The sequence below is a fragment of the Myotis brandtii genome, unplaced genomic scaffold (assembly GCF_000412655.1).
Source record: "Myotis brandtii unplaced genomic scaffold, ASM41265v1 scaffold555, whole genome shotgun sequence".
Taxonomy (NCBI): Eukaryota; Metazoa; Chordata; class Mammalia; order Chiroptera; family Vespertilionidae; genus Myotis; species Myotis brandtii.
In genome coordinates, this window is record NW_005370065.1 from 1,015,772 (window position 1) to 1,029,353 (window position 13,582).

The 13,582-nt window shown below is 44.4% G+C and overlaps 2 protein-coding genes across 6 annotated transcripts in view; both read right to left on the reverse strand.

Moving 5' to 3' along the window:
- Positions 1–8,621, reverse strand: part of TMEM54 (transmembrane protein 54) — a 14,122-nt gene extending 5,501 nt beyond the window's left edge. The window contains exons 1-3 of one of the 2 annotated variants that reach the window (XM_014549527.1): positions 8,434–8,621; positions 8,106–8,223; positions 2,396–2,467 (exon numbers count right to left, since the gene is read on the reverse strand). In XM_014549527.1, the coding sequence (XP_014405013.1) occupies positions 2,396–2,467; positions 8,106–8,133 (100 nt within the window). In that variant the 5' untranslated portion in view covers positions 8,134–8,223; positions 8,434–8,621. The remainder of the gene's footprint in view (positions 1–2,395; positions 2,468–8,105; positions 8,224–8,433) is intronic. The other variant, XM_005878371.2, reaches the window with a different exon arrangement.
- Positions 8,622–9,954: 1,333 nt separating this feature from the next.
- RNF19B (ring finger protein 19B) overlaps positions 9,955–13,582 on the reverse strand; it is a 55,702-nt gene continuing 52,074 nt past the window's right edge. For 2 of the 4 annotated variants that reach the window (XM_014549521.1, XM_014549519.1), the window contains exon 9: positions 12,294–13,101. In XM_014549521.1, the coding sequence (XP_014405007.1) occupies positions 12,651–13,101 (451 nt within the window). In that variant the 3' untranslated portion in view covers positions 12,294–12,650. Of the gene's footprint in view, positions 10,675–10,903; positions 11,304–12,293; positions 13,102–13,582 lie in introns of those variants that run through there. The other 2 variants (XM_014549520.1, XM_005878374.2) reach the window with 2 other exon arrangements.

The window sequence follows — 13,582 nt, forward strand, 5'->3', positions numbered from 1 at the left end:
ACAATGAAGGGGCTCCTAAACTACAGCCAGGACTGGTAAAGTCCCTACTATGTGCTCCTGCCAGGCCTACACTTTTAAAGGGTCTCTAGAGAGTTTTCAAAGCATTTTCTTATTTTATCTCACCACGAGCTTAGGGGGCAGACATTATTATCCCCGTAGACAAAGGTAAACAGGCCGGGAACAGAGAGAAAGCAATTTGCCTGAGGTCACCCTAAGGACAGACCCTGTCCCCCAGGCAGTGCCTTCTGCCGCCCACTGCTGCGCTCCCCACCCTCTAGGAAGAGGAGGATTCCCAGCCTTCACCTTGACCACAATCACCCAGCGAATATGCGCACGACCCCCCTCTCCCGCTCCCTCGCTCCTCTGAGCTTCAGTTTCCATCTGTAAAGTGGGCATCACTGAAGTGGGGGCCTGGGGCACAGCTGTACCCGGGCCCACTGTGTGCCCTGTGTGGGACCCCTGGGTCAGCACACCCAGAGCCTCTGGGGAGTTAAGGGAGCACAGTCACACCACAGGAGGGAGTGGGGCCTCTGGCCGGCCCGGAAGCCCTGTGACATCGCAGGCCACCACGGTCAGGCAGACTGCTGCCCTGTCAGGCGCTGTCTGAAGGGGGACAACGCACGACAGGTGCAGGTGGGAAGAAAAGCGTGTGAGGTGAGAGAGAGACGGGGACAGTTCCCAAGCCATCGGCTGGCATCTGAATGCTGATGTCCCTGTGGACGGCCTCATCGTTGGGCGGGTGGGCAGGACTCATCTGTATTGTAAATGGTCAGACCCAGCAATTCCACTTCTAGGTCTTTCCCCTGCACACCAAGAGTGCAAAGGGACACACGCCTCTAATGATGTTTATGGACAAGCTGTTTCTAATAGCAAGTAACAGCACCAAAGTGACAACCAGGAGCTGGTATGGGCTGGAACAATCCTGAGAGGGAAAGATTATCACCCATTTCACAGATGAGAAAAGTGAGGCAGAAGGTAAAGGGCTCAGCGGTAGAGCCGAGACTTGAATCAGGCCTAACTGTGAAGGCTGCCCTGACTTCTGAGTGTGGTTGGGGACCGTGGGGAGCCATAGCCCTCAGGGAGGGGGCCTGCTTTCTAGGGCCCTGAGGAGGGAGAACTGTACACCTGTTTCTCCCCAGACACAAGTTCCTGGTTAGGGCCCAGCCTTAGCTGCCTGAAGTTATTGCCGTTTCTCTTCCTTATTGCCAATTGGTCAAAGTCCATTAGTCCGAGCCACCCAGTGCCCCTTGCCTCTGCCCAACCCTCTGCACACCGGCTTTAGGTTCCAGGAAGAACCCCGGCCACAGCTCTAGTCACTTGTCCTCTACCAACTCCCCGTGACACGCTGGCAGCTCACTGTCATTCCCTGGGCCTCAGTTTCCCCATCTGTCAAATAGAGATAAGGACTGCCTTTCCTGCCTCCCAGATTTTGGAGGCATAACGCTTTGAGGGATATGAGAATGGATTGGAACCCAGCCAGAGAAATATAAGTAGTAATTCTCTCTCTTCCTGGAACATTTAACAACCAGGTGTGGCATAGACGGGAGGCTGGGTCTTCCCAGGGCTGCTCAGCTGGGGGTGTTGGTTCAGGCTTCTGTCCCTGTGCACCCCCTCCTCACCTGAAAAAAGGCCTCCCCCCCATTACAATAACAGTTCCTCCATGTAACTAAAACAGTCACACGCAAACCCTACCATATTCCAATTTAGTATATATATACATGCACAAAAGCTGAAAGCCAACTGATCATGCTTGTCTGAGAAGAGGAGGCAGTTAAGGGAACTTTTATGTGTTTACAATTACAAATTCTAGATGGTGTGAATAAGGGTGTTTGTTATTTTTTGTAACTTTTACATTTCAAAAAAACAACAACTCATTGTAGAAAACTTGAGAGGCAAACAGGAAAGTATAAAGAAGAAATCAGAACTACCCACAATCCTCTCTGCCCTCACAGAACACCACCGTTCACATTGGGAAGGTTTCCCTATGTGCGTCTATCATTTTGTTCTTGAGACTCCTGCCACCCGGCTTTACTCTGCCAGTCCTTCTCAGCACCTTACGTGTCTCCCTCCCTGTCACCCACCTCCATCCATCAAAGACTTGGGTTTCCAGATTTCCATCAGGCAATCTGTGCGCAGGTCCTGCTCATCCATGTGAACGACCCTCCTCAGGGACCTTCATCATGACCCCAGCCATCCTCTCTGGGTCATGCCTTGAACAACCCCCCTCTGACATCCCAACCTCAAGCATCCCTAAAGGCACAGCATGCCCATCTCCTGACGCCCACTGCCTCATTTCCTGACTTCACAGAGGCCACTGGCCCATTCTCTTTTCTGCTGTTCAGTTAGCACCCTGCTGGCCTCTTCATCACCGAACCTACACCACAAGGTTGAGCACTTGAAGGCCAGTTCAGTTGTTCAGGTGGGAGATGAGAAGTGTAGGGGACTTGGACTTGGACCAGGATAGTGGCTGTGGAGATGGAGAGCAGAGGAGAGATTTGAGAGATGTGATTCTAATACACATTACAATTTGGAAAGCACTATTTTAAACCCATTTACCTCCTTACCTTATTCTCCCAGTCGCTCCTCCAGCCCCACATGGACACTCTCCATCCCACATCCTTCCTCTTTCTGCTGTCCTTCCCACTGGCCTATAAACATGCCCAAGTCTCTTCATCCTACAAGAACACACCCTCTTTCGACTCCCTTTGCATTTTTAGTTACTTCCTTTGCATTTCCTTTCCGTTCCCTTCCAAACCTCCAGAGTGGATTAGCTTACATGCTGTCTCCATCCTCTCCACTCCCACCTCCTCCTCAGTCCACAGCAATGTGGTTCAGCTCTCTGCTGGAAGAGCCCTTGTCTAGGTCACCAGGATATCACTCCCCTGAATCCAGTGGAAGCACCTCTTTCCTGGTTTTCCTCCTACCTCTCTGGTTGTTCCTTCTCAGTCTCCTCTGTGGGCTTTTTGTCATCAGCTCGACCTTTAAGCATTGGTATTCCTTTGCATCGTTTCTGCTTCCTTTCTTGTTTGCATTGGTTGGTTCATGCCTTGTTGTGGTTCCCTTTTTATATGGTGATTCTCAAATCACTGTCCCTCACCTAGACAGCTCCCCTGAGCATCAGACTCAAGTATCCAATCACCTTATCTCTCCACCTGTGTGTCCCTCAGTCACCTCAAGCTCAACATGTACCAATTGATGGCTTCATCTTTTCTCCTAAACTGCTTCTCGTGTATTTTCTGTCTCGGTTGATGGCATCATTGTGTACTTAAGCCAAAGCCTGGGACCCATTCTTTACTCCGTCTCTTTCTGTATAAAGTCAGTTATCGGGCCCTGCTGATTCACATCATAAATGTTTCTATAACAAGTGCCTTGCTCTTTGTCCCCGCTATTCCTGCCCTTGCCCTTGTTCATGGAGCATCTCTTGTCCCCAGTTGTTTTTTTACACGACCAAGTGATCTTCCTAACATATAAACCAGATCACATTACTCTTCTGCTTAACATCAGAAGTAACACAAAAGAAAGTAAAGAAGACAAATAAATGGAAAGGTATCTGGGGCTCTTGGATTGTAAGGTTTAATGTTGTTAGGATGACAATTCTTCCCAAACTGATCTACAAATTGAATGCAAACCCTCTCAAATGCTTTTTTTAAAAATAGAAATTCACAAGTTGATCCTAAAATCATATGGAAATGCAAAAGATCCAGGATAGCCAAAATAACCGTAAAAAGAAACAATCACACTTCCCAATTTCAAAATGTACTACAAATCTACAGTAATCAATACAATGTGGTACTGGCATAAGAATAGACATACAGATGAGAGGAATGAAATGGTGAGTCCAATAAAGAAACCAGAAATAAAAATACACATATGATCAACTGATTTTTGACAAGGGTACCAAGATGATTTAAGGGAGAAAAACAGTTACCAACAAATGTAGCTGGGACAACTGGGTATCCACATGCCAAAGAATGAGATTGGACCCTGGCTGGTGTCACTTAGTGGTTAGAGCATTGGCCTGAGCACTGAAGGGTCGTAGGTTCAATTCCCGGTCAAGGGCACATACCTGGGTTGCAGGTTCAATCCCTGGCTTCAGTAGGAGTATATAGGGGAGGCAACCAATCAATGTGTCTTTCACATTAATGTTTCTCTCTCTCTTTCCCTCTCTTTTTCTCTCTCTCCCCTCCACCATTTCCTTCCTCTCTTCTACGCTCTCTAAAAATCAGTGGAAAAAATATCTTCAGTTGAAGATTAACAACAAAAACAAAAACAACAACAACAAAAAAGAATGAGGTTGGACCCCTACCTCATACCATATACAAAAATTAACTCAAAGTGTAAGAACTAAAACTATAAAACTCTTAGAAGAAAACGTAGGCATAAACCCTTGTGACCTTGGATTAAGCAATGCTTTCTTAGGTATGACACCAAAAGCACAAACAACCACAGATAAATCTGACTTCATCAAAATGAAAAACTTTTTTGCTTCAAAGGACATAACAAGAACATTAAGAACAGAGGCCCTAAGTATCTCATATATAGCTCACCACTCAATATTCAGCGCCTAGAACAGTCACATGGTAGGCATTAACTGAAGAATAGAGCATTAAATCCATGGTTCTCAAAGTATGGTCTGGGAACCCATGAGGGTTCTCAAAGACCTTTTCAGAGGATCTGTGAAGTCAAAATTATTTTCTTAATCTACTTTGATGTTCTTTTGCTTTTTTGATGGTGGAAAGGCAATGATGAGTAAAACAGCTGGCCCCTTAGCACAAAGGAAGGCAGCGGCTCTGAGCTATAGATGTAGTCATTGTATTGTCACTGCCATGTGCACACAGTATGAGAAATAAATATGCCAGTTTCACTTGAGAATGACGTGATGAAACAGTAAAAATCATTAACTCTATTACATTTCTACCCCTGGGTATACTTCTTTTAAATATTTTGACAGAACGGAAGCATTCTGCTGGCTGCCTAAGTACCATGGTTGTCTCCAGGAGAAGCACCTGTGCCATTGTTTGAGTTGCAAGCTGAACTAGCTGCTTCTTTTCATGAACACCATTTCTCCTGATTGAAAGATACACTAAGCTTATGCAAATGTGGGTTTCTGCAGACATTTTCTCTAAAATGAAGGAAGTGAGCCTGTCAATTCAAGGAGAAATATTGAAAATATTTGCTGCCAATGATAAAATTTGAGCTTTTGAATGAAAAAAAAGACTTTTGGAAAATTCAACATTTGGAAGATCTGTACCACTCAGTGAATCAATGTTTTCCAAGAGACCAATACAAGATGTTACAAAATCATGAATGAATAATGGATGCATTCAAAGTGCAAAATAGCCTGACCGGTGTGGCTCACAAAGGCAGGCCACAAAGGTCAAGTGAAGCAGCATCTCCAATGCAGGTTAAGAGGAGGGACAGTGACCCTGCCCTTGCTGGATCCTTCTGATGACAGCCCAGGCCTCAGAATCCAAGCACACAGTGCCAGCAGTCTTCGCTCACTGTCGCCCTCCGTGCATGAAGCCCTCTCTCTCATATCTGCATGTGAGACAGCCATGTCAGAGTGGAGGGAGCAAGATATCTGGAGTTCCAGATCTGGGTTGTGGCTTCCTCCTCCGCCTCCATTGTTTTTTTTTTAGTATAGCAGTAATGGATTTAATTTTAATTTTATTAGCTTGCTTCTTTTTTGATCTGGCTGTGATCTCCAGGAAACCAGTAGCCATGTTTGGGTAAGTTCATGAGCTTCTTACGTGTACAAGAAAGAGCCATGTTCAGATAACTTTTGGTAATGGGGCGATGGCAGGGACACAGAGGAAGTGAGGTATCAGGGAAGCCATCACTGATTTTAAATTCCTGGAAAGTCAGACTTGGAAGCACCTTTGAAGACTAACAGGTCCCTGGAGAACAGGGACAATGGTCTGGCGACGTCAGGCGACATGCTCTGGGTATGCTCCTAGCACTTATGTCTCCCGTACCAGACAGTCCCACACAGGGGGTTGGCCTCCATCACATCTAGGTTGTTCACGGCAGCATTTGGCTGGGGCCCAAATTCTGTGTCCAGTCAGCTGCAGTAAGGCTGGCAGGGCTGGCCGCACTGGATCTCCATGACCTAGATCACAGTGATTCGTGAAGACAGTTCAGGTCTGCCGGCCTCGGGAGGAGGCTGAGGGAGTTGCAGTCACTCAGCATCAGCATTTTTTTTTTTTGTCTTCTGACTTGTGTCTCAATTTTCTTCTTCCATTTTACAAAAGAAGGAGTTGGACCAGTTAGTCTTCAAAGGTGCTTCCAAATCTGACTTTCCAGGAATTTATTATTATTATAGTTTGGCTGCACATCAGCTCTAGCAAAATGACAAGTTATATCCTGGCTCAAAGGTTTCAAGTTGTGCTATTTCTCAGTCAGGGAACAGAAACCACTCTATTTTTAAGCAGAAAAGGACTTAATACAACAAATCAGGTGTTTCTCTCTCAGATGTTGATGCTTCTCTCTCATCGATATTTCTACCATCTCTCTCCCTCTCCTTTCATCTCTCTCTAAAAAATCAAATGAAAACATATTTTTAAAAAAGAAGTAAAAGATAGTAAATATAAAAATATATTAATATTTAAAAAATAATAAACCCCCTCCTTTTAATCTCTTAAAGGAGAGATTAAAAATCCTATTAGTGATGCATCCATCTATGGGTGATGTCCATTCGGTTCAGTCACAATTCTACCTCAACAACCTGTAACCTAAGGGCTACATTATCAAGTTACCAACAATAAGACACCTTACAATACTAGGGAACATGTGGGAGGTGGGGAAGAAATGGGTGGTAGCTATAAAACATAGACACACTACAGCAAGGAAAACATGAAATACTAATGTAGTCCTCATTTCTCTCTCAAGTTCTCATGAATTATTTATATCCATAACTTTCTTTCTCCATTGCCCATTCTAAGTTCCTTGTCTCCCAGCTAGCACCTCAGTATTGGTATGATGACCCAAATCTTTATTCCTAAAGGAACTGAGCCCTTAGTGGTCTAGCCTTTAGAACTTTTTCTCCTAAATATGGTAGTAGTACTAGAAGTAGCTCCAGAGGGTCCTTCGGGTTCCAGGCATACCCCTTCCAATCCCTCAATGAGCAACAGCAACCTGTTTCCCTGGGAATCAGGGTCAATCGCTCCACCTAACACAACTGCCCCCTTTTAGGCTATTGGCTCAGTGGATGAGGAGCCCAAACTGGGCAGAAGACTTCTAGTCGATGGACTTGTTATGTGCCCTGGTGAATGTATTTCTCTTGTGGTTGTTGAGAATTGTAAACCATTTGTAAGCCATTTGACTATTCTGTAGGGCCAGCTGCTTTAGTTTGATTCCGTGGGTCTTAGCCCATTGCCTCCCTGGATGAGAGGCAGTGTTGTGTGGAACACCACATGGTGAATAAGACATTCAGGAAGTTTATAGATAATAATGCTGATGATCATGATAATAAATGAAATGGATACTAGTTAATACATACAGAACTTACTACAGACCAGGCATTATATGTATTTATTTAATTCTCAGTCCCAAATGAAGAAACTGAAATAGAGAGGTTAAATAATTTGCCCAAGGTCCAAAGACACTTAAACAGTGGAGTTAGAATCCCTACCCAGACATGCTGGTTCTGGAGTCTGTCCTCTGAGCCACTATGCTTCTCAATGTGAACAGATAACCACATTTAGAATAATAGGGGGTGGGGGAAATGCTTGGTTTTATAATAATTGGGACTTTTCTGTTTAAAATTTCTTTGTGAATATTTTAGGCTTGGCATGCATGGAAACAATCCATATCTTGAGTGAATGTCTTTTCCAGTGAGGAGAAATTGCTGCTTCCTCTATGATGGAAGGGATCTGATATAATCTAACTGCTACTGAGTGCCCAGCTGGTCCCCTCAGAGCATGGAGCAGGGCTCAGTAGTGAGAGAACAGCCATTGCCGGAAATAGCGTGGCTTCACTCCAAAATCATAAGGCTCTGTGCTGCGATTCGCTTATGGAAGTTTGCCACAGCGTGTATCCTGTATCCTTATTTGCCAAGGACTTTGCACACCACTGGATCTGCTAGGTCATAAAACCAAACTGCTTACCTTGCAGCCTGTACTCACTGCTGGCCATTCTCTTTCTGGGGGCCCATCAAAGCTGGTGGCCTTATGGATTACTTGATAAACAGGTCAGTGCAGCATAACCAAATGTGGTATGTGAACTCTAAGATCAAAAGCGATCCATCAAATGCTCAGACGTTTTCTTAGTGGTGGGGGGTGTGCAGTGCAACAGCTCATCCTTCACTTCAGATTACCTGCCATGTTCCAGACTCCTCCGGATCCCTAGAAACTCCACGGAGTTGAAAGTTTCACAGGAGTATTGCCTACCCTCTAAAACACACGTGTTTTTTTTTTAAACAAGGCATTTACATACCTGCCACATCTTATTAGACCCAAAAACATGTCATCACATGTCGAGTCATGTCCTGCTGTGAAATGTGAGATGATAAAGTGCCTGCAGATGAGATTTCAACAGAGCCGGAGAGCGGACATAAGCCAGATGTACAACAGCAAGATGGACTGCTGACCCTGCAGGTGAAAGTAATCTGCGTTTCATGTTTTCTGCTCTTTGGGCTGGAGGGGAAAAGCATATTCCAGGTCAATAGTCGCATGGCTGCAGGTGCCAGCGACATGCTGATTTGCTTTACAAAGAGGTACCTGAAAGAACAGCTACAAGCCAAGTCCTGTACAGGGCAAATGACTTAAATGTGAACAGATAGGGGTCACCACTCCTGAATTTCTCAGTCTCTGATGGTGGTGGTAATATCTACTATTCCCTCAGGGTTGCACTGTGGCTTTTGGCTTATGATTCTGGTGGGGAAGAACAGTTCTGGGGACTTCCCTTTGTTCTTCTTACACAGCTTTCACACTATGTGTCAGTGTGAAGGTTCTGCCAGTTGCCAAGTATGTCTATTACAACTGTAATTACAGGAACTGGGAAATAATAATGGGATGGATATGTGGGACAGACCCAGGCCAAAATTCCTTTTAAATTACTTGACCCCTGCCCACCCGCAGCGGCTCAATGGTTGAATGTCGACCTATGAACTGGTCACGGGCAGGGCAAATGCCCAGGTTGCAGGCTCGATCCCCAGTAGGGGGCATGCAGTAGGCAGCTGATCAATGATTCTCTCTCATCATTGATGTTTCTATCTCTCTCTCCCTCTCCTTTTCTCTCTGAAATCAATAAAAATACATTTAAAAGAATAAATTACTTGACCCCTATGTATTAGTTTGCTAGGTATGCTGTAATAAAGCACCACAAATTGGGTGGCTTAAACACTACTTTATTATTTCACAGTTCTGGAGGTTAAAAGTCCAAGATTAAGGTGTCTGCAGGGTTGGTTCCTTCTGAGAACTATATAGGAGAATCTGTTCCATACCTCTCTCCTAGCTTCTGGACGTTTCGCTGGCAATCTTTGGCACGCCTTGGCTTCTTCTGTTATCATCCCGATCTCTGCCTTCATCTTCACATGGTGTTCTCTCTGTGAGTGTTTCTGTGTCCAAATTTCCCTTTTTTATATGGCACCAATCATATTGGATTAGGGGCCCATCCTACTCCAGTATGACCTCATCTTAATTACACCTGCAACAACCCTATTTCCAAATAAGGTTAAATTCTGAGGTATTGGGGTTAGAACTCCCAACATATTTTGGGGGACACAATTCAACCCATTAATACCCCATAAGCCTCTATTCTAACTAGTAGATCACAGAGACCTTTTAGGTCCCAAAAAGTACATTAGAAAGAGGTTGGAATAAGTAAGTATCCATTTCCCATATCCAGTTTCTTCCCATTGGTCCAAGTAGGACTTGTGACCAGACATGCCCTTTCAGCATTGGCCCCTTTGAAAGTTGACCACAAGAGCCCATCTGTCTGGCTTTGAAGATTATCTCTTCCTGGCCTGAGAGGAACCTAACATTTCCTTGTCTTCAGAGTTGTTTTGCTAATCTACACATCTTGTTCCCAGCCAGTCAACCTAATCTACTACTCTCCTCCTTGGTCCACTTTGTTCCAGCCATACAGGCCTGTATGTTGTGTGTGTGTGTAAGTAAACAGATTAAGGATGCTCTACCAAAGGGCCTTTGTACTTTATTCCTCATGCTTGGTATCACATGGTTCTCACTCCACTCAGGACTCTAATAAAATGTTACCTTGTTGAAGAGGCCTATACTATCCATCTAAAGTAGCACCACCTGCAACTCTCTTCACTTTCCCTGCTTTGTTTTCTTTAGTGCATTTACCCTCATCCAGATAATGAATCTGATCACCTTTCCCCACTATGTTAGTTCCATGGGGACAGACCTTTGTTTTCCTCATTAATGCATAGTATACCTGAAACATAGCAGATATGAATGAAAGCTCTACTTAAAACATTCCCTACGTACTAAACTGACCCACTTTTAGGTCCTGGGTGGGTAGCTCAGTTGGGTAGAGCATCATCCTGGTATGCCAAAGTTGTGGGTTTGGTCCCCGGTCAGGGCAACAAGAAGTCAATGTTTGTCTCTCTCCCTCCCTCAAGTCAATAAAAATAAATAGATAACTGGACCAACTTTCCCGGTGCATTACTCCTGGTCTCCGAGTGGTGGCGAAGGGTCTTTCATCTGCTAACGTCTAGAAGACACAACTGGAGTGTTGCAAAGGATTAGAATAAATTTAGTTTTCCGTGGCCTCTGGTCTAGAGTTTTGGGCTTTTCTTAGAAGACAACCTTATTTCTTATTCCTGCAAGAGGAAAAAGCATGAGGTCTTACCAAAAGCATTTTCAGTACACCATCTCAATCTTTACAACCCCATAATTAGAACTATTATCCCCATTTCGGCGAAGTGAAAACAGACTCAGAGTAAGTTGCAAAAGTTTCACAGCTATAAGAAGTGGGGCCCAGGTAAGAATACAGGTTTGGCTGCAAACTCCTGCCCCTCCAACAGACTTCCTTGATTTCATCCAAGTTAATTGCTCTCCTGAGGCTTCAAGAGAATTGCAAGTGGAGAGTTAATAATTGGCATTTCAGATTGTCTGCCTTTTTCCCCAACAGCTTCTTTTTTCACACGTGGACACCTTGTAGGGTGCCTTTTTCCAAAGACCCAAAGTCCACTGACAGCATTTCCAGTTCCAGGTGCAGGGAAATGTGCTAAGTCTGGCTGCAATGCCCAAGAGAAAAGAATCTTCCAGGTTGGCTGTTGTCCAGACTCATCATCCTCATTGTAGAAAAGCACAGGCCAGGAAGACAAAGAGCAGGTGCATCTGCGAAAGGAAACAGAAAGCTATCTGGTCCTCAGGGAAAGGATGTTTGCAATTCTTCCTCTGGGCCCAGGGCTAAAGTGCTAGAGGAGTTTGGCACTGGAAATTTCTTAAATACCGTCTGAGCCAGAGAAATTAAGGGCAAGAAATCTCTGCCATCTCACACAATCACAAAGTAAGTTACTGCCAAATTTGGAATCTTATATCACGTCTCATGAATCTTTAACTTTCTCTGCTATACTTGTGCATGAGTGTTCATTTCTTAGACCATTATTCTAGACAGAGCCAAAATCCGAAGTAGTACCAATTTAGCTCAATTCTGACAAATTTATAAGATCAGATAAAATTAAGTATGTTGAGATTTTGATGGCATTTCTTCTCTGTCCTTTCACGACAAATTTTAGTCAGATTCCTTAGTCCCTCTTAAACTAACTTTGTGAAACTCGAGAAAGCTTTTGAAACATGGAATGTGTACCTGATAGCTAACAAACACTGAGGTTATTGCTTAGTGATTAGATTATGCAGAATCAGTACATTTCTTCTTCCAGTAAGAATACTGTTTCCCAATTTATAATTCTGCAATATTCACTGGGATCTCTCTGAAGAGCCACTAAATTGCCACTCCATCCTTCCCTCGTCTGGAAACACATTTCTAGTAGTGACTACAATACAGAAAAGGGTAAATAAAATTCTAACAGGAAGACTGCACAGCTGCCTCTAGAGGGCAAACGAGGTTCATTTCAATCTACAGCTTCTTTATTTGGCTGACTCAGCTAATTCTTCAGTCTGACTACACAGTCCAAAAGAAGCCTGGCTTGTTTCCTATAATGCTAGGAATCCCTAGTTATAGATGACTCCACTGCAGTCTGATTAGAATATAATCCTTTTTTCCTGAGATTAGGAACAGTCAGATCTAGAGACTGTTAAAGAAGTAGTGGTCTGTTTCAAACCCTTGGCTCTGTAGGACTACCCAAGCCAAGGAACGAGATGAGCTGAATTACAACAGAAATCTTTATTAAAACGTGTCCTTCAGTAAAGTTAGCATACATACAATATACACACATACATCTGTACACTCTTTGACACACCTCACGGATTGCCACCATTAGTTTAACCAATAAATTAAAACTTAAAAAAGGGGAAGGGTGGGCTGTGGGACTAAGGGCAAAATTTCCCATGTTTTATCTGTAAGAAACTGCAAATTTCTCAGAATTTCCCTGGGTAAAACCTGTGACCAGAGAATCTTTGAAATAAAATACATAAATCTCCATCCCCACCCCCCAAAAAAAAGATTTCAAAAGATGCAGTTACAACAAGTGTGCTTCTCGGAACAGGAGCATTCATTCCACTTCATACTCTGGCTTCTGCACCTTCTGGCTTCAACACAGTCTTCCCCTCAGCTGGGGCAGAGAGGTTCATATGGGCACTTGGGCTCGGCGCACCTTGGGCTCTGGGAGTCGAGGGGCAGGCTGCAGTATGGGAGCGAGGGGAGCCGCACTCATCTGAAGTGAGATCTGGCACATCATCTGATTGCGTATCTGAGCTCTCCAGGTCACTGCGGATGCTCTCGGGCTGGGCCAGGCTGATGTCCCAAGGTTTGCTGGCCAGGCAGTCTTTCTGTTCACAGCTTTGGTGTTTGCAGGGGAGATCCTCTTCATTGCTGCCACCACCACTTTCTTCTTCATTCTCCGCCATCTGAGCATGAACATGGAGCGAGTCCTCTGTGCTGCTTCCACTCACCAGCTGATAGTGGCTTGGTTTGGCTTCAATGTCCACTTGTATTTCCATATTGTTGCATTCTCTGTGGAAACAAAACCCACTATGCTGAGTCATGCATGGGTCATGCTATACCTGTTGGTAAAAGCAGTTTGTGGGTTCAGGATTAGGAAGTAAAAAAACATAGGTAAACAGACTAGAGCTCACTTTTAGCGAAAATAAAAATTTAACCTAACACTCAAGATGAAGAACAATTAGATCATTTTTGTTGATTTAAAACACACACACACATACACCTCTGCCAATTTCTTTAAAAATAAAATAAGTTTGTCATCACCCAGTTTTCTTTTTCTTATTGATTTTAGAGAGGAGGGAGGAATGGAGAGGGGGGTGGGGAGAGAAACATCGATGTGAGAGAGATACATCGATTGGTTGCCTCCTGTACACACCCCAACCAGTGATCAGACCACAACTTAGGTATGTGCCCTGACCGGAAATCGAACCCATGGCCTTCCAGTGCATGGGACAACGCTCTAACCAACCGAGCCACACACCTGCCAGGGATC